Source organism: Prunus persica, chromosome G7, assembly GCF_000346465.2.
Source record: "Prunus persica cultivar Lovell chromosome G7, Prunus_persica_NCBIv2, whole genome shotgun sequence".
Classification (NCBI taxonomy): domain Eukaryota; kingdom Viridiplantae; phylum Streptophyta; class Magnoliopsida; order Rosales; family Rosaceae; genus Prunus; species Prunus persica.
The window spans coordinates 6,883,431-6,904,150 of record NC_034015.1 but is presented as its reverse complement, the minus strand read 5'-3'; the positions used below and the strand labels follow the sequence as shown (position 1 = coordinate 6,904,150).

At 36.7% G+C, this 20,720-nt stretch overlaps 1 protein-coding gene across 3 annotated transcripts; it reads right to left on the bottom strand.

Moving 5' to 3' along the window:
* On the bottom strand, window positions 3,291-15,535 carry LOC18770465 (probable disease resistance protein At4g27220). Of its 3 annotated transcripts, none has more exons than XM_020568668.1 (6): window positions 15,076-15,535; window positions 6,097-8,883; window positions 5,093-5,743; window positions 4,378-5,018; window positions 4,235-4,266; window positions 3,291-3,602 (listed from the first exon to the last, which is right to left on the bottom strand). In XM_020568668.1, exons 2-6 carry the CDS (start codon window positions 8,821-8,823, stop codon window positions 3,592-3,594), a joined length of 4,062 nt encoding a protein of 1,353 aa, XP_020424257.1. In that variant the 5' UTR covers window positions 8,824-8,883; window positions 15,076-15,535; the 3' UTR covers window positions 3,291-3,591. The 3 variants fall into 3 exon arrangements, with proteins under 3 accessions (XP_020424257.1, XP_020424256.1, XP_020424255.1); XM_020568667.1 differs by having other exon boundaries at window positions 4,245-4,266; XM_020568666.1 differs by having other exon boundaries at window positions 3,291-4,266.

Below are 20,720 nucleotides of genomic sequence, written 5' to 3'. Positions count from 1 at the left end.
ATCTACCATCAAAATGGGTATATTGAATTTACAAGGGTTTAACAAACTGAAAATTGAAATAACACATAATTGGAAATGAAAGGCACTCCATGGTTTTCCCATTTCTATCTTATGCATCGAGGTGCAGATCATTAGGGTGAACTGATCATGGCCCAACATCATGAGGGGGATTATTATAGGTCGCAATAGTGGGGGTACACCAGACTAAATATGATTAATAAAGTCACATTCCTCTATGTGGGTTAGACCAACTGGTTTAGGGTAGCAAGCTAACCCCCTTACACCCAAATTCGAATCTCCCTCCCCGTAAATAGATTATTTAGTTAGTTTAGACTATCACGGGCCTTCAAGTTGCAAGAACTCTGAATCGTTTCTCTCACACTCGCTTATGTTGCTTCCAAAGGATTGGCGCCTACATTGCTATCACCTTACATAGGATGGCTATAACCAATTTCCACACGGCTCACTGGATAGGGCTTGATCAAATTCCATGGAAGGATTGGAAGCTTCTCTTGCTCTACAACATTGGGCAAAAAAAAAAAAAAAACATTTAGAAGCGATGGGGCACAACTTTTCCCCTCTTCTCGTAGGAACTCGATTAGTTTTTCGCTCAAAAAATTCAAAGGATTAAATGATAATATTGAACTAAAATATCAAGAGATTTGATGTCCACAATGAGTAATATTATATACACTTGTTTTTGCATTGATCAGAGAAAGAATGAAGGTTACCGTTTTGACCCCGTCTCTCATTTCTAACAAAAAAACTAGGGTTTCTGTTCATCAGGTCGTCATAGGCTAACTTCAAAAATTCTTTCATCCTGGCTTTCATAGTAAATTCAAATGACAACCATCTCAGCTCCTTTAGTTCACCATCAAAACCCTGCATGCATATTCACCTCTGAAATATCATTGCTACATTAATTCAACAGTCTAGGAAGACTTATTCCATTTTCTATTCGGTGGTGCTGATCTTGTGATTCTCCTCGTCTCAGCCTAGGCATAGATAAACCAAGATTGCATAGTGAAAGAATGAAAATGAAACAAATTTAAAGCTTGAAAGTGAAAAATAACTTAAAGTTATTGTCAGTTTTAGTTTTCATTTTCTACAGTAGCCCATACACATTCTTCCACCTCCCTCCTACCATCGTTACCCTACCGTCCTTCATCGCTCATTTTTTCAAATATTTCCTCTATCTTTATCTCTATCAAGACAATTTAACTTCAACAACAACAACAACAAAAAAAAAAAAAAAGAGAAAAACTTACCATCTCAACATCTGTCTCCATAGGAAAATCTTCACAAAGTTCAAGTGAGACGAAAATATCTCCAATCATCGCCGTCGGCACTCTTTTTGGCTTTGCTTGAACTTGTGCTACATGTGACTAGAAATGCAAATCGATTATGTGAGAGTGACTGGTCAAGGCCCTAAGCCACCAGAACAACCTATGAGAGAAAGATTTGATGTTTTGGACCTCAAATCTTTGAGAGATAAAATTTTTTTATGTGCCAATCAGTGCAGCAAACCTATAAGAAATTGGCAACATCTCTATATAAATTATGTGAATGATTATTTTCACTTGCTACAAGTAGCACCTTTTCTTGTATGGAGGTGGAGAGTACCGATGAAATGCTTATTTGTGAAGTACTCCTAGACATTTTCACAAAGAGAGAGATAGCAAGAGATTTCTAACGTCAATGAGGAGCTAACCTTGCCTAATCCTCTATTATTAACAAACAAACAAAAATGGGAAAAAAAGAAAGAAAGAAAGAGAGTTATAACGACTAAACAAGGAAGAATGGAGGCAACAAGGCAAAACAAAGGAGAGAAGACATCAAATATATGCACATGGTCTGAGAATGGAGAAATGCTCTAGATTTATAGGGAAGAGAGGGTATGTTTTTGTTTTTGGTAGAAAATAAATCTTCCATAAAAATTTTGCACACAGGAAAAGGGAGGTGTATGGAAATATAACTAAACGTGAGCTTTCAATTTTTTTCCATTTTTTAAAAAATGTTGTCACACATTAAAGGAAAGTAAAAACAATATATGATTTTAATTTTGAAATTACATATTTTTATAGAGTAACTACTCTTTTTATTGTCCCAATTATCATAAGGTTGCCTTGTACACCGTATTTGCTATTTTATTCTTACTTGGCTTCCAAACCAGTCCATCCATAAACCTACGAACCTTTAAAATAAAAATGTTTTGGAAGATGTGTGATTTGGAAGGGAATATTTTTGCTCACCACTTTAACTCAAGGTGTACCCTCACCACCCTTCTCAATACGTGACACGTGTCAATTAGTATAACTATAGTTAACTCTTTACTTTGTATTTATAGAATCATGGTTATGTCAATAAACACGTGTCAAATAATGAGAAGGGTGGTGAGAGTACACCTTGGGTTAAAGTGGTGAGCAAAAATATTCCCTTCCACTTTAACCCAAGGTGTACCCTCACCACTCTTCTCATTATTTGACATGTATTTATTGACATAACCATGATTCGAATAGTCGTTGTCATGACAATTGAGCATGAGGCCCACATAGGCAATGGGTTTTTCATGTTATAGAAACCATGAGGGTCTGCTTGTATTTATACTAATAAGATGTGAGATAAATGTTCCCAAGTGTTGAAGAATGTAAAAAACCCCACATCGAAATCTTAACAAAATAAAATAAAATAAAAATTGATCTACTATTAATAGTACCGAGATCTTTTGTGATAAAACTCCACACATACTTGGTGTGGAATGCTAGTTTAGTCTCTCCGAAATCTTGGCAACAAGTGATCAACCAATGTTTTTTAATATGTTAATTTTGGCGACATTGAAAAATTAATTTTGGCGTCATTGAATTTGAACAATTGTAGTGGTGAAAGCTTTTTGCCGCAAGTCTTTTATATCTGCAGCAACACTGGAATTCTGTGTTATTATTTTGATTAGTAACTTTGAGGCATTCGTGTAATGGAAAAATTAACTGGACGTCAGTACTTAGGCTGGCATAATACTATATTTAGTATTTCGATGTTCTAACGGTCCACCAAAAACTGAAAAATTTTTAGCAGAGGGATCGTCAAGAAGTATCTATTTATTTGAACTGTGAAAACTTTAATGCAGGCTGGTAAGTAGGCCTGTCAAAATTTGGTTGTTGAACTTTGAAATTTGATGGCACATTGAACTCAATGATGGTTTGATGTGTTAAAAATGAAAGATATGTAGGAGAGGTTCTGAAATTTTGTTGTTGTATTCGGCTAACAAAATCGAAAGAATTGCAGCAAAGGGATCTTCAAGAACTATTTATTTGAAGAGAGAATTTAACATCAATCCCTGATAACTCTAAACAATACATGAACTTATGCTTTAACCATCAGATCTGCTCTAACATTTGAATGACATACAAATGAAATCCAGTACATGAATTATAATACACTTTAACACTTGGAATTGAAATGGGATTGTTTCTCAAGAATTGATGAGGTTAGAGATGTGGAGTTGCAACTTGCTATTCCAAACTTCAAGAACTCACTCTGTAGAGTCTGTATGCACATCCTCATAAAATTCTTCAGAACTGAACTCAAACCTCCTCATGAATGTGCTGAAAAGAGGGAAACAATATTAAGCTAGAAAAATAATGAAAGTGTTCATCCAATGCACTAAATGTGAGAATCGTCAACTTGGGACTTAAAACGAGCCTCGGAGTGTTTTTGATAATGATGCAAAAAGCTACAACATTCAGAAATCTCTAGACTAATCTACAAAATTCAAATTTCAGAAGGCTCTAAATACTCTGCCTAGGCATTTTTTTTTAACTGAAGAAACTGTAGAACTTCATATTTTGAGATTCTTGGAGTTGGGTTGCTGACATTCACTCTAAATTTTAACTTAGAATCTCATTTAGGGAGGAGCCCATTCGAGATGTTCTAACGAGATACCACATCAGAATTAGGTTTTTTTGTTGTTTTCGTCTACTATATCGCAATGATAGAATACTTGAATTAAAAAAACCTCAAACACACATGAAATACATTGTAATTTATTGTCAAATCGAAGCTTAAACAATCTCACACCTAATTTTTTTTTTGGTTTATATCATTAGAACCGTAATTTGATTTTGCTAACTTAATTTAATTCTTTCCTTAATATAGCATAATATGGCGTATTTTTTTTTTAGTAAGATTTGCAAACATCAGTGTTTCCTTAATATAAAAGTTGGAGATAGCGACATACATATACTCACCTCTGTACTTCTCTGTGTTTCCCTGTATTCAAAAGAAAAGCATGTGTATTATTGAGATGCAATTAGGTTTGAAAAAGAAACACTTTAATTGTTATATTATTGACTAAACACCAGTAAACATTCAGGTGCATACCTTTTTTTGTGAATGTTCCCTATAGTGCTATTGAGTTCCCCCATCCACTCAGATTGTCCCAACTCTGTGTGTACTTGGATTCTAGAATGTGTGTTGACAACCTTAGAAGCAAATGTTCTTAAGTATGGACATCTTATAACCTTCAATTTCATCAAAGATGGCAACTTCAAAGTATAAGCTTCAGTAGAGAAACAAATGAGGTTTGGTAGATCTTCAAGCGTCATGGAATTCAATTGAGGAAATGTAATTTCCTGATCAGCACATTCAGTGTCTGCTTTTGCAATAACTTGTTTAATCTTCTTACAATTCCCAACTTTTAAGTCCTTCAAACTGACAAGGAGCTTGGCTACAGTTGACAAGAACAAATATCGTAAACTGCCACAGTGGGATACACTTAAGAATGTCAAGTTTCCGAAGCCTGTGATATGTTGTGAACCTCCCGTTTCCCATACGTGCATCAAACTTGGCAATTTGTATAATGACAAGTAACACAACTTATTGAATGCTTGAACGTTATGGCTTTCCACAGCCTTCGATCCCTTGAGTTGGAAAACAACTTCCAGTGACTTACAGGATAGTATAGAAAGACGTTCTAGATTATCATAATCATTTGAGTCTTGATCAAGATTTGTTGGGGCAACCTAGAAAATCAAACATCAATTGAGCAACTGTAGGTTCATAGAAAAAAAAAAACATAGTAAATTGAAATGCTTACCTCTTGATTGACTGGACGTGGCAATATTTGAACAATATTTGTTCTTGAAGTAGGTTTGGTCATTGGGCCACATGAATAAGGTGTACATCCACAAGATCCTGATGAAATATCTTCGTCTTCGTCTTCGTGATGAGCTGTTGAATCTTTCTCCAACTTTTTTATTTGTGGAATTACTGAAGCCAATGTCTTCAGTTTGGGAAGCCCGTCTAGATCAAAACTATTTAGTTTGGGAAACAAAGTCATGCCCGTCTGATCCTCTTTTTCATTTTCATCTGCGAATCTGACTATAGTTTCCATTTTCCAGCATTCCGCTATGTTGAGCTCTTCAAGATTTACAAGTAGCCTGGCAATTGAATGTGGGAACACATATTGGAGATCAGTACCATAATTTATTTTGAAATGTCTTAAGTTTTGAAAGCCCTGGAATCCACGCGGAATGTTCTTCCAAAGGTGTTGACATGCAAAAGCCAATAAAATCTCCAATTTTCGTAAATGAGAAAGTGCTGGCCCATCCGTAACCATATGGCCTTTCAGATCAAATAACACATCTACAATGCCATCGTCAAATTTTAGTTTCACTTCTTCTAGATTTTGTAACCATAAAATGCACTTTGATGGAAATACCACATTTTCATCCTTGGGCGTTGTTACCTGAAAAGATTCATTAATTATAAATATTTAAAGAAACATTTAATAGATCAACTTCAGATAAGATCCTCATTTAATAAATATCCTGGTCTGCATAATAATTTATTATTATTATTATTATTTTGTAAAGGCAAGATCCTCATTTATTAGTATGAGAATATTTTCAGTTTTTAGGCACAAAGGTTGATACTAAAACAGTCAAACTAAATTGAGGCACAAAGGTTGGAGTAAATTCAAACCAAACAGTCAACCTAAATTCAGACCCACAAAAAAAAAAAAAAAATTGAGGCACAAAGACTTAATAAAACAATTATACAATTCAAGCATCAAAATAATAAGTTATATATGTAACATACCTCATAGTTGGAGTATAGATTGTTAACTTCGTAGAAACCAATGAAATTATGTAGACCTTGGAGTGTCAAATTTGTTAATTTAGGGAAAGCTATGATGTCCGATGCCGTCTCATGTTCCCTCCACTCCTTTGAGACGATTTCTTTCATTTGGCGACACCGGTCAACATTTAAGCTTTGAAGTTGAACCAAGTTGCTTGCTACTGATAGAGAAAACACATATTTTAAAACAGGGCAATCATATAATTCAAGAGATCTTAAGTTGATAAAAGAGCTCTGTGGGAGTTGGTCGTGGCATATTGCTTTTAGCTTGGGAATCCACATGAGTTGGATTGACTGAATGAGAGGGAAGGCTGTTTGTTGAGTCCAACTCGCTCCATTTACCAGGTATTCTATCTCACGGCAGTCCCAAATTGTTAAAACTTTTAAGTGTTGCAGTCCCTCTTGGTCTAATTCATTGAGGACACACTTTAAATTCTTAATCCTTCCCAAGATTAAATCTTCACATTTCTTAAATAAGAGTTGAATCTCCATGAATTCCGTTGCATCACTGTCAACAATATCCAACTTATTTTCGAATGCATAACAACCATTACTTTCAATCCTAAAACCTGTGGGACACAATCTGTTGGATATGTGGAATCTTATTGTTGTCTGGATTGTCAAGTAAAAGTCTTTTGGAAAGAAGTTGAAATTGGGAATATACATGACTAAAACCTTCAAATGATTAGACAAAGACATCACCTCAACAAGGCTTGCCATCCTCTTATCTTCGCTTTCTGCTGCTGATCGTTCCCATTTGCGAAAACTATTTTCCATATACAACTCTTCAAGACTAGATAAGCTCGATAAAAGACCATGTGGAATCTTCTGAAGACGAATACAATCCGTAATATCTAACAACTTTAAATGTTTAAGAAGTCCAATTTCCCTTGGCAACTCTAAGATGTTAATGCATTCACGAAAGCTGAGGATCTCTAAATTTTCCAATCTTCCAATAACATCAGATATATCTGTTAAATAACGACAACCATTTAGGGACAAGGTTCGAAGGCTCTTCAGTAGTCCTTGTGAACTTGGCAAGGCTGATATCCCACCCATGCCTAAAACCTTTAACTCTTTCATCCCCTTACACATGATGTCCATGCTATTTTCCGAATAACATTTGCCTTCTAAGTGTAGAAGCTCAAGTTTTGGACACTCCAGACCAACTGGGATCTCATCAATATTAATTGGTATCAGTGAGATTGTTGTGTAATGGTCGTATATCTTTGGCCACCCTTTCTTTTCAGCATCACATCTTATTAGAAATCTATGTGGATCTCTTGAGGCAATTTGTATGGCAACATCACGAACTATGTCATGCATCTTGGTATGGTCTTTCAATTTGCTATCTAGCAATAAAAACCTTCTTTGAAGTTTGTCAACCAAAGAATGCACTCTATTTCTTGCTTCTTCCACTAAATCAGTGTTACTAAAATACCCTCGACCCCATCCATATCTAACCAAATACTCAATTGGAATATCATAATCTTCAGGAAATAAACAACAAAGCAAAAGGCATGACTTCGCTTCATCACTCTCCAATCTATCATAACTCCATTGTATGTTTGAATAAACTCTGTCATTCATTGAAGAGATGCTTCCAGGAGCTGAACTTTGTAGTTGTTTGAGTGCATCAACCCATTCATGCTTCCTCTTATTTTCTAGTGCTTTTGCAACAGTTATAATAGCAATAGGTAAACCTCCACACTCATTCGTGACTTGTTTTGCCAAATCAGGATAGTCCAAGGGTTTACCTACCATTTCACTGAAGAGTTCCCATGATTCTTCTGCTGTTAAAACTGGGAGTGTAAAAATTTCTTGACTTCCCATTGCATTGCACACTTCCAAGTTTCGTGAGGTCAACAAAATTTTGCACCCTTTATGAGAAAGTCCAGAAGGAAGTCCTATAGCCTCAAAATCAAGCTCTGTCCAGACATCATCTAATACAATCAAGATGCTATTTATTTCCATGAGTCTTCTGTAGAGCCTTCGCGCTCTTCCACTTTCGGTATTCTCGTCATATTTAAACCCCAGCTCCTCTGCAATTTCTGATTGAATCTTCTGAATGCTTGGGCATTGGGACACAACTGCCATCACAATATTATCGAATACTTTCAATCCTTCCAGTCTTTTGATGATTTCTTTCACCATTGTGGTTTTACCCACACCCCCCATACCACAAATCCCAATCCCTCTAACTTCTTCATTCTTCAAAACCTCTATCACCCTATTCACACATGTCATTCTGGATTTAAAATCCTTAAAACCTTCTTTGAATGCTAACGATATCATTGGTGGAGGTGCAGGATGGGCAACATTATTGAATGTTCCTTCTTTTTGGAGATGACGAACATCTTGTGTAATCTTAGTGGCTTTCCTACTTATGTTCCACCGGTACAAGCATTGCCTTTTCATGTTGACTTCTTCCTCAAAATGAGACACTTTCTGAATTAACTCGTTAACACTTGTTAGCCAACTTTGAACATCAGAGTTGATAACTTCACCATTCCTTTTGGCAGTATTAACCAATTCTTGCACCCCATTTTTCATCTCAAAAAGCTTTTGAAGTTGATACTTTAGATCTTTCATCTTGGAATCATAGCAAATCAAATAGCCAAATTCTTTGCCTATTGGTCGCACCAAGGACTCTGCAATTTTGGACGCAATTGAAATAACAATATCCATTTCCTTGTGAGATCAAAGACACGTAGATGAAATGCTTATCTCCGTATCTTATCTCCCAATCTATACAAAATCCAATGAAAAATAGATCAATATAAAAATAGGGTTGGCTTTTTTAGGCAAAATTTTATGCTGCATATATTTTATATTTATTTGAACACTTTGTACGATTTTACCATTATCAACGAAATTTTTATTGCCTTCAATGTACATCTTTTGTACTAAGAGAAAATGAAAATCCATTTGACAATTGTCTACTTTCACGCCTTTCTGAAGATTATGTTTTCTTTAAAGGGATTAAGGTTTTGATTATGTGAAAATTAAATGAAGAGATATTTAGTCATATACCCATTCTTAGCACATAAAATATAAATAAACCCTACACTATTTAATTTCTATAAACAAACCCAAAAAGTAACAGCTGGCTCTATTTAATTTAATTTTAATTATAAAGTTACTTTGATGCCCTATTGAGTGTTTTGGGTTTTTTTTATGAGGTTTTGGGGTTGGACTTATTTTAAGAAATTTATGGTAGTTTTGTAATTTATAAGAAGTTAAAAGCCTCTTTGTTATGTTGTAAATGGACTTTGGGTATATTTCTAAAGTCCATTTCATATAGAGTATTTTTATAATTTGGGCCCTTATATTGGGTATAATAGTGAATCTCCCTTAAATAAATAGGTTGATTATAGTATGCCTTTTTTGGACTATGCCTTTTTTTGTTATTAGCTGGCCTCCATTGGAACCAAAAGGAATAAGTTTTGAGTGCTGCTAAACGAACCCCAAAATTAACTGAGTACACCCTATAATCTAAGTACACCCTAATATTTTAATTAAAATGTAAAATTAACTGAGTACACCCTATTTAACTACCAAAAATACCCCTGATACACCCTATTTAACTACCAAAAATACCCATGATACACCCTAATACAATCTATCACACAACACCCTAATTCCAATCCTAAATCAGATTTCTCTTTTTACATGAATTTGTTCCCTCTTTTTAGATTTTGGGTTTGCATCAAAATCTTTAATTTCATGAGCTACAATGGGAGTAGATTTGCTAACTCCTTCAATTCAAAGCTTCATCATCTTACTTCTCTTTTCAAAGGTGTTTTAGTGCACATGCACAAAAGAAACAAACTGAGTATAAAGAAATCAAAGTGTGCATAATTTTAATTTCCAATAAGACAATAAAATAAGATTTTATTTGTTTATTTTTCTCTATGCTGCTACATGCCTTTCTTGGAGATCTGTGCATTGAAGTTTCTCTTTCATAATTCTCCTATTTCTCAGCTGTGCATACTCTCCCATAACCCATTACAGGTTTGCCTTCACTTTAACTCACGAGACAAACCATTAGGTTCAATATTCATGGCTCTGTTATCCTTTTTCAAATCAATCATTTTCATCAAGATTGGTGGGCAAAGAAGCGGGGTCAAACTCAAAGGATTCTTTCGGAACACCATGTCATTCATCATCAGTCATCTTGAACGACGGAATTCAATGAGAAAGTCTATATAGCTCATTGGGTGGTACTTGAAACAAGATCCTTGTACTAAAACAGACTGACAAATCCTTTTACTAGAACCAAGCAATACGAAAACTTCTCTAAGTTTGATTAGAGCTGAATATGGTGAGTATGGTGTACTTATTAAACTTGTATTTGTTTCACAATTCAATATATCATTTTTGGTCATTTTATATTAGGGTAAATTAGTAATTCAATAAATAGTTTGGTAGTATGGTATACTCAGTTAATTTTAGGGTTCGTTTAGCAGCATTCTAAGTTTTATATAGAGGGCTCATCAGCCAAATAGGCTAAGTCTTACTAAGATTTAGTTGAATTTCTAGTTTTATTGGTTTTTAATTTCCTCTGCCTTAGGTTTTCTTAAGAAACCAAGGGATAAGATTGCTGGGCAGCTTTACTCTAGTATAAATAGACTATTAAGAGACTCATATATTCAATTTTATATGCATATAATTCCAGGCTTTAATCTCTATAGTTTCTTTTAGGATATTTGACCTAGAACTCTATTATTTTCATTCTAACTTCTATTCTATAGATTTATCATTTTATTATATGTATTTTGGGACTGTTTGGTTCACTAGACAACAACTTATAGACGCTACCCTGCATCAAATTGATACCAGAGGCTTGGAAAATCCTTCCTTTCACACCATGGTTGGTCATGGTAGAGGTTGTGGACAAGGGAACTAAGCCCAACACACATAGATGACTGGCGACGTATAATGGAAGATATGTCGAGAGCAGTGCAGCCCTCCAAAGACAGAAATTTAATCAAATGCCTATATGGAGATTCTGGAATGCATCCACGGTGATGGTGATTGAGGTGGATTGGAAGAGCAGTTGGTTCATGCATTGGGTTTGAATGGTGGAGGAATTAAAATTGAAGTTGCTGATTTTTATGGAAATACGCATGCAGAAGATTATTTAGATTTAGAGGCAAGTCTAGAGAATGGAAATCTATGGTAGAAGTGTAAGACATTACATTGTCTTAAAACATGTTAAAATGGTCTTCTAATCACAAAAGGAGTTGTAGTTTAGTATTAATCAAGAAATAGAACTCGAGCATACAAGTGAACCTGCCACAAAATTGCAAACCTATAGGCCGCAAATGGGTTTTCAAAACCAAGAGAAACCCTAAGGGACAAATTGATAGATATAAGGCAAGACTAGTTGCCAAAGGATACAGATGGCAAGAAAGGATAGATTACAAAGAAATCTATTCACTAGTTTCAACTAAAGACTCATTTAGAGTAATCATGGCATTGGTAGCACATTTCGATTTACACTTACATCAAATGGATGTAAAGACTGCATTCTTGAGAGGAAATCTAGAAGAGGGAATATATATGAAACAACCAGAAGGTTTCATTCAAGAGAAGGGAGAAAATCTAGTACGTAAACTGTGTAAATCAATTTATGTTCTTAAGCAAGCTTCTCGACAATGGTATATCAAATTTGATGAATTTGTTAAGCAATGTGGTTTTTACAGAAAATTCATTGGATGAATGCATTTACATGAAGAAGAGTGGGAGAAATTTCATCATATTGGTATTATATGTGGATGACATCTTATTGGCATGCACAGATTTATCAATGTTACATAGCTGTAACGAATTCCTGTCTAAACATTTTGAAATGACAGATCTTGGTGAAGCATCTTATGTTTTGGGAATTGAAATTAGCATGGATTATCACAGAAGAATTATATAGACACTGCAGAGATTCAATATGCAAGGATGTGGTGGAACTTATATGCCTAAAATCAAAAGAAGACAAGTTCAGCAAGGAAAAGGCACCAAGGACTGAACAAGAGAAATTTTAGATGAATGACAAACCTTATGCCTCCTTAGTAGGCAGTCTTATGTATGCACAAGTCTGCACTAGACTTGACATAGCCTTTCCTATTAGTGTGCTAGGTAGATTTCAATCTAATTTTGGACACGATCATTGGATTGCAGGTAAGAAAGTGTTGAGATATTTACAAAGAACCAAAAATTACAAATTGGTTTTCAAAAGAAGAAACAATTTGAAATTGGAAGGTTTTGCAGATGCTGATTTTTCAGGTTGTAAGGATGATCTCAGATCAACATCACGGTATGTGTTCATATTTTCATGTGATGCTGTATCATGGAGAAGTATCAAGCAACCTCTCACAGTTGCATCTATAATGTTAGCAGAATTCTTCACCTCTTTTGAGGCTATTTCTCAAGCTATGTGGTTAAAGAATTTTATCACTAGATTGTGTGTAGTTGAGTCTATACATAGACCTATATAACTATGGAATGACAACAGTGCAACAATTTGTTTGCAAAGGGAAACAAAAGGACAAAGGCTTCAAGAATTCTGACACATCAGTACAACAGATATGATTGCAGATCCTCTTAATAAAGGGCTGCCAAATGCAGTTTTTCATAGGCATGTTCAAAGTATGGGATTGACAGAAAATATGAGTGGCTAAATTAGTGGGAGTGTTTTTGTTTTAACTAGAGTTTTATCATTTATATTTTGATTAACTAGTAAAGGTTTTGATGAATATTTAGAAAGTTCGAGGATTCATAAAGTGGAATTTTGTTGAGTTATTTTATTGCTTAGTCTATCTTTTTTATGTTTGATACTTGAATATACATATAAGGCAGTAAAGCTAGCAATTGAGGTAGCTGCGATGGTATCGTATATTCCTGGCATTTGTTCAATTTTAACTAGACATTTGCAGTCATTTAGGGGACAATGAATGAGCATGACATATCTATTAGCACAGATGTTCAAGTAGTTTCTATAGTTCTTTGTTGTTCTTCATTGATAGTGGCTTAGTAGGGATTTTGCTTAGTTATGTTTCACAAGGCCTTAAAGTGTGTAATGCTATTAACTGTTGTGATTATTTGACCAAGTGGGAGACTGTAAGACATTACATTGTCTTAAACCACATTGGAATGGTCTTCTACTCATATAAGGAGTTGTAGTTTAGTATTAAACAATAAACAAAACTCGAGCATATCTGCTGTTCTAGTTTAAAGTGCAGTTTAATTAGAAAACTAGAGCTTTGAGGATTCCAAGTCCTACATGGATTAAAACATTTTATCCTAGTGCAATCAGGATTTGTTTAAGTGTTCTTCAACGGGCAAAATACTTAAACAATGCATATATATAGAGGTCCCTTCCCTAGCAGTCAAGGCACACTCATTGATATCTCACCCCATCTAGAGAGAGTTAAAGTTCTGCATTGGAAAAGAAGATTATTATACCTTCACCACATCCATGTCTGACCAAGGTTAGTGTTAAAGTTCACAGACAAGAAAGAACTTACAAGAAGATCGTAAGGTGTTTTTTTTTAAAGCTTAAATTGAAGAGTGCGCTTTAATGGTGGAAGAGAGTTGAAGAGCAACGTGCTTGACAAGGGAAATAGAAGATCAACACATGTGAAAGCAAAGTTACGAAAGAAGTTTTTAACGGCTGATTACACTATGGAGTTATATGAAAGGTTTCATAGCTTAAAACAACGACATACGTTCGTTGAAGAATATAAATCCGAGTTTGGTAATCTCTCAATTCGAGTTGGTTTGAAAGATAATAATCAAAAGATGACACAGGTCGTTATCTTTCAGGTTTGAATAAGACAATTAGAGATGACATGAGGACAGTTGTGGTCCATTTGTTCAACCAGTAATTTAATAATCATAAGATTTTGATTATAGAGTTTGACCCCTTTTATATTTTTCATTGAATACTTTATTTTAGGAGGCCCTCTCGTTTATTTTGGCACATTTCAAAGCTGTCGTTGTATATAGTCTTGTTGGCTTGATAAATATGTAAGCTGAAAACTACCAGCTGGTCCTATATCCCATCTTCCTCTTTTGAGCTTCTGGCTACGCTGCCACCCTTTAGGGTGGCTTCTCTACCACCTCTCGTGTGGCCTCTCCGCCACCCTCTGGTGTGGCTTTTACTTTCCTTTTCTGTCGTTTATTTTGGTGTGCTTTTTTTATTTTGTTTTTCTTGCTATTAGCCCATATCTCCTGAATCTCTTCTCTCCCACTCCTCTACAGCCATTTCACTTATCTCTCCCTTTTCTCCTCTCATCCACCCACCCCCCTTCACCCCATTTCTTTTTCCCTCCCACTAACTCTTTAACCATAAACCCCTTCTGTTTCCCTAGGATTTACTTGGTTGCCCCCTAGTTTGTTGCTGTTGTTCATCTCCTATAACCCATTCTCATATCTGAGCTTTTGCTCTGGGGATGATCAATTTAGACCAATCCATGGATCGTTTGAGCTTGATGCATTGTGGTGGATTGTTCCCCAAATCCACGCTCTTCAAATCTCCTTTGTCGGTTCTCATGGACCTTCCTCTACTGGAGGCGATGGTAGTCGGGTGGCAGCAGCGGCTGCTTAGTTCTTAGGTGTGATTTTAGAGTTTGTGTGTTTCTTAGGGTTTTTTGTTGTGTTAGGCCTAAATTATGTGTATTATAGTTGGTAGCGCTTTTGTTTTATTGTTCTGTTTGTTGTATTGAGCTTGTTTGTAACTTTCTAAAGGTAATCAAATCTTCATTCTTTCAAACAAAAAAATATAATATATAGGGATGACACTTAAGAATGTTTATAAAATAAAATAAAATAAAATATATTTTTTTTTAAAAAAAAAAACCCTAACAATCTAGGCATAGCAAGAGATATGAAAAATGGCTCACTTGACTTGCATGTATGTAAAAATAGGGCCACAGAGATTACCTGATTTTATGTAGCAGAGATTAGACCGGTCGAAGGATGACTTGAGAAAACTGGGTTGAATAGCCCTTAGCTATCTACCTCATCCCTAGATTCAGCGAGGCTCCTAATTTTTCCGAGGTTTTTCTATGCTTTTCTGTGCTCCTAATTGTCTATTTTCTTAGTGGGAAAGTGGGGAAAATGGGTCTAGCGACCATATATATTGGATTCCTTTCAGTCATGAAAAAAAATATCTCATGTCAATGTCGCGTTTTTTGTCCAAGTCCAAGTCTATGACAATTAATTTTGTTGCTTTGTCAAAACATTCACACGTCGAAGGATGACTTTTGAGAAAACTGGGTTGAATAACCCCTAGCTATCTACCTCATCCCTAGATTCAGCGAGGCTCCTAATTTTTCAGAGGTTTTTCTATGCTTTTCTGTGCTCCTAATTGTCTATTTTCTTAGTGGGAAAGTGGGGAAAATGGGTCTAGCGACCATATATATTGGATTCCTTTCAATCATGAAAAAAAAATATCTCATGTCAATGTCGCGTTTTTTGTCCAAGTCCAAGTCTATGACAATTAATTTTGTTGCTTTGTCAAAACATTCACACGTCGAAGGATGACTTTTGAGAAAACTGGGTTGAATAACCCCTAGCTATCTACCTCATCCCTAGATTCAGCGAGGCTAGCTCCTAATTTTTCAGAGGTTTTTCTATGCTTTTCTGTGCTCCTAATTGTTTATTTTCTTAGTGGGAAAGTGGGGAAAATGGGTCTAGCGACCATATATATTGGATTCCTTTCAATCATGAAAAAAAAATATCTCATGTCAATGTCGCGTTTTTTGTCAAAGTCCAAGTCTATGACAATTACTTTTGTTGCTTTGTCAAAACATTCACACCTAGCGTGTATTTTGGGGAATTCTTTCTCTAATCTCTCTCAAACAATTGTATACAACCAAAACCAGTGAATTTTTTAACAATAAAAAAATTACGTACTAATGCACTATACAATATGGTGATTTGTTTTAAGTCTTGGTGACGGAGTCATTTACTTATTAACTGATTATGAATATAGAGAGAGACAAATCAGAAAAAAAAGAAAAATATGCTACCGGCTTTTCTACTAACCAAACCAATAACATATCAGAGACTTCTTACACTAACCAACCAAAACAACAGGAGTTTTATAGTAACCTTCACTTCACGAAGAAGGTGAAAAATGAAGGGCTGGGCCCCGGGGAAACGTTCTCATGCAAGACAAAGCCCTCGCCGATAATGGGTTGATAGAATTATCTATTGCATTAGCCATCCATCCGAAGTGTAAATTAATATTATTAAGAAACTTTATTAGGTCGAGCTATTAAAAAATATAGGAACATAGCTAGGTTATGCTAAAACAAAACATAGGATCAAGGGGTTTGTAGGTCAAGTTATTAAGAGTAGATAGATATCTCTTCACCCAAAGTTCTGTCTTCATTGGCATCCTATTTGGACATTCTAAATATTTTGACCACATTTAGTTGGCCACGTTATGTGGCAGTTGATGTTTTTTGAGCCATGTCAATTAAAATTGACACATGCGTTAATATCTTTTATTAATTTTTTCTTTTAATTATGAAAAATAATTACTAACGTTTTGTGTCTTTCTTATAATAGTAATGTCATAAAAAAAATTTTAAAGGTTCATTTATTGATATGCCACCGAAAATCTCAGTTTACTCTATGTAATTGGGTCAATATGCCCCATGTGCTATTATTTTGTGTCTCACATTGCCCCCATTCCGTCAATTTAAACAGTAACAGGTTAACTTGCTGACGTGGATTGAACATTTTAATAATTTTGTAAGTTAAAACCCAAATAAAAAATATTTTTTTAAAAACAATTTTTTTAAGAACTTGCAATTTTTGAAGTGTTTAAAAAAAGAAACCCAACAACCCCTCTTCCAACTCCCCCTCTCCACCCCCGTGGCCCCTCCTTTCTCCCCTCTCTAACTTACTAATCCAAGACATTCAAGAAGTGGGGAAATGAATTATGTTTGACAACCCAATCCAACTACCACAGCAACATCAAGCCACACCCACCCTTATCGTCGTCGTCGTTGTCATCATCATCCATGGTGGCCCCTCCTTTCTCCCCTCTCTAACTTACTAATCCAAGACATTGAAGAAGTGGGGAAATGAATTATGTTTGACAACCCAATCCAACTACCACGGCAACGACACCCATCCTTATCGTCGTCGTCATCATCATCATCCATGGTGGCCCCTCCTTTCTCCCCTCTCTAACTTACTAATCCAAGACATTGAAGAAGTGGGGAAATGAATTATGTTTGACAACCCAATCCAACTACCACGGCAACCGCAAGCCGCACCCACCCTTATAGCCGTTGTCATCATCATCATCCATATCCCAACCATTTGGAAGCAAATGACTAGTTGAAGTTGGAGAATATCAAGTTAAGATATGGTCTGGGGTTTTGGGGTGATGGTGCTGGGTTTTGTTAGCGCGTAGAGAGAGAGAGAGAGAGAGAGAGAGAGAGAGAGAGAGAGAGAGAGAGAGAGAGAGAGAGATTGGGGAGACGTGTAACATCCTGTCCCGAAATTTAATTTATTTTCAAAATTCTAGAGTGAAAGGATGACTTTAACCTTAGGGTTCCTTGGTATTTTAGAGTTGACGATCCATTCACAACAATCACTCACTATATCAAACAGTGACTGTTCGACTTCCCGGCCACCAGTTAACGCCGTTGTGCACCAGTTGGCCACGCTACCTTAACAAAAAATGTTCATCTCTTCCTCCTCTACCTAGCCTAATGGTTAACCGACGTCAACCATCAAGGATTTCTCCAATTTTAACGAAAAATAGCTCCAATGGCTTTGTCCTTTTTTCGGTGGCCAAATCTATCGAGTGGGGTATGGAAATTTATCCTCTCATCATGCTCTACCTGTTTATGTAGTTATTTAGGGTTAATTTTGGAGTTTTGAAGATTGATTTAAATACCCATATTGGGCCAACGGGGCCTTTTTCACCCATTTCCGGCCACTTTTTGGCCTGGTTCCGAGACCAAAAGTTGCTTCCCTTGTTAGTTTGAATGTGTTAGTATAGGTATTGGCCTGTGATTTGGAGATTTTTCGTCAAGACACCCACTACTGCCCGTTGCGGGTGGCGACACTTAGGCCTTTGTGTGGCAGCCCATTGAGTTCTAAATTGTATCCCTTGTTGTCTTGAGTACGACGGTATGCTTGGATTTGGATTTGATTATCGTTTGACAGTCGAACGGATATTTCACCATCATGCGATATCCGGGTTTGATAGGTTTGGATCGTTCGATCGGTCCCAATTAAAACAATATTGTTCTCTGTACCTCTAAGATCGTGTAGGAACTTATTGATCGAGAATCGGAGTCCCAGATACTCCGAGCCAATGATTCTAATTTTAAGCGAAACGATCGTCATCCAATCATGCGATTAGCTTAGATCTGACCGCTCGATCGAGATCAAACCTTTGAGACTTGTTTAGTAAACTTTGTTAGATTTATAGGAACTTTCAAATCTAGAATTAGAGGTCGTGGGCCTCACATTCCTAATTGACCTAGATGGTGGGCCTCGTTGGCCCGATCAAGACCCTTTTCGTTGGGAGGTTGTTTGGGCCCAAATTCGGCACACCCAAGACCAAGAGACAAGCCCATGATGAAATTGCCTGCCCAGCCCGAAAACTTGAGAAAAACAAAATAGGATCCAGACAGATTGGGCTTCACACCAAGAATGTTGAAAACAAAGCCTCAGCCCAAAGAAAGGCCCAATGAGGAAACTGACGAGATGGGCTTCAAAAGATCAGCCCATGAATTTTGATTAGGTTCAGACCCAAGGGATCAAAGACACACCCACGTGATTGCCTCAGCTTTGAAAAAGTCAGCGATATCGACTAAAATTTAAAAATATGAAAGGGACGTCTCTGAAACACTGCCAATTGAAGATCAAAATACCCATCTATGTTCAAGATTTTGCTCCATATCGATGCACCACCCCCCCAGGGATTCACGGATCACGCTTTCTAAATTAGAACGGGAAACAGGGAACCATTCAGAAAATACAAAAGAAAAAAAGCCAAACCGCCATAGAAAGCCCACACAGATGGTGGCGGTGGTTGAATTAGAAAACTGCCACCCAGAAAACCAGGGAAGGGACTGCTTTATGAGGTGACTGCTCAGAACCTATCTGCCTTGATTGATAAGAAATCCTTCTTACTTTATATTATAAGAGATCTTTTTGCCGCCCATTATTTAGGATTAAAAATCACCTCCCCAGGAGGGTCTCTTATAAAAACGAAAGTAGGCAAAGGAACAAAGGACACTCAATTCATCAATCAATCAAAAAAAAACAAACAAGAAAAAGCTCACTTGGATCCGAAGAGAACCAGCTTTAGATCAGAATTCCAAAGTTCAGACTTAGAAAATAAGTCCTCTGAAAGCGAGATCCCTCTCGTTACAAGTTTGGTTCAGCAAAAGCCAAGACAAACACAGTTTGAGTTTTCACAAATATGAAAACCTCAACAAATTTTATAGCATAGTTCCAGCTTGCTAAATACGAATAGCCACTTCTGTCCCTTCAAACTGAAGAAGTCGCAGTTCTGCCAGCTCAAAAGTCTCCCAAGGCTTGAAGTAGATTGAAGCTCTGCCAAAATTGAACTTTGGTATCGATTTACAGCTGAAGCCAAGCAGCTAAAGTTGTTGACAGTACAGTCCAGCATAGACATGCCCAGTCCAGCCCGGATCAGAAGTTTCCACCCAGGCAGAAATGGGGTTTCAGCCATCTTTTTGCCTTTCTAGAGTCGATTTCTCCCTGCTTAATTTTGTAAAAGGGAGTTCTGCCTGAAAACAGTACTTTATTATTATCTATTCTGGCCAGAACAACCATTTGATACTGAGATAAATTGTGAAAGTCCTCACCAGTCTGAGGCAAGAAAAGAACTTACTTTGGAGATATTCCTCACCCAAATTCACAATCGTTTTGTTTTAGAAGCCAGTAACTTGAGGCGCAAGTTATCCACTCTCAAAATAAGTCTGCTAGAATCTACATTGCTAGCAGTGGCACGCTCACACACCAAAGAAAGCTGACTTGTCGACCAGCAAGTGGTCTTCAAGCCAGTGGGGAACTTCGCCCTTCCACATCAGGAGTTAAACACGAAAACGGGTGAACAATTTGGCACGCCCAGTGGGACGTCTCAGTATACATATTCTGACGGAATCATTCACAGATTTACAAATACCGGAAGATCTAGTCAGAACCCACACCAGATATGGAGAAAAACAAGATGGTCCTCAGGGAGGGCCTCGAGTCAGAAGAAAGCGATGCTAGGCATTCTGCCCACGGCAGTACAGGAAGTAGACGTTCCAGGACTGGCTCCAAAAGGATGGATCAAGTGCAGGAGTCAGTACTCCGACAAGAGATCACAGTACAAAGGAGCCAGGACACTCTCAACAACATGACAGCCATGATGCAATGGCAGGTGAACAGACAATTCCGGAAGAACCGAGAATCCGCCATGGCCAGAAACCCAAACCCAGATCCTGTAATCCAGCAGTTGGATCTCCCTTATGGCCCTCCGCCAGGACTAATATGGCCATACCAGGAAAATCCCCCAGTTGCACAGATGGCTGGAGTGC

Coding starts and splice junctions, on each gene's coding strand:
- LOC18770465 (XM_020568666.1), bottom strand. CDS start 8,823: ATGGATATTGTTATTTCAATTGCGTCCAAAATTGCAGAGTCCTTGGTG. Junction 5,744..6,096: donor ATCTATACTCCAACTATGAG/GTATGTTACATA, acceptor GAATCTTTTCAG/GTAACAACGCCCAAGGATGA. Junction 5,019..5,092: donor CACGTCCAGTCAATCAAGAG/GTAAGCATTTCA, acceptor TTGATTTTCTAG/GTTGCCCCAACAAATCTTGA.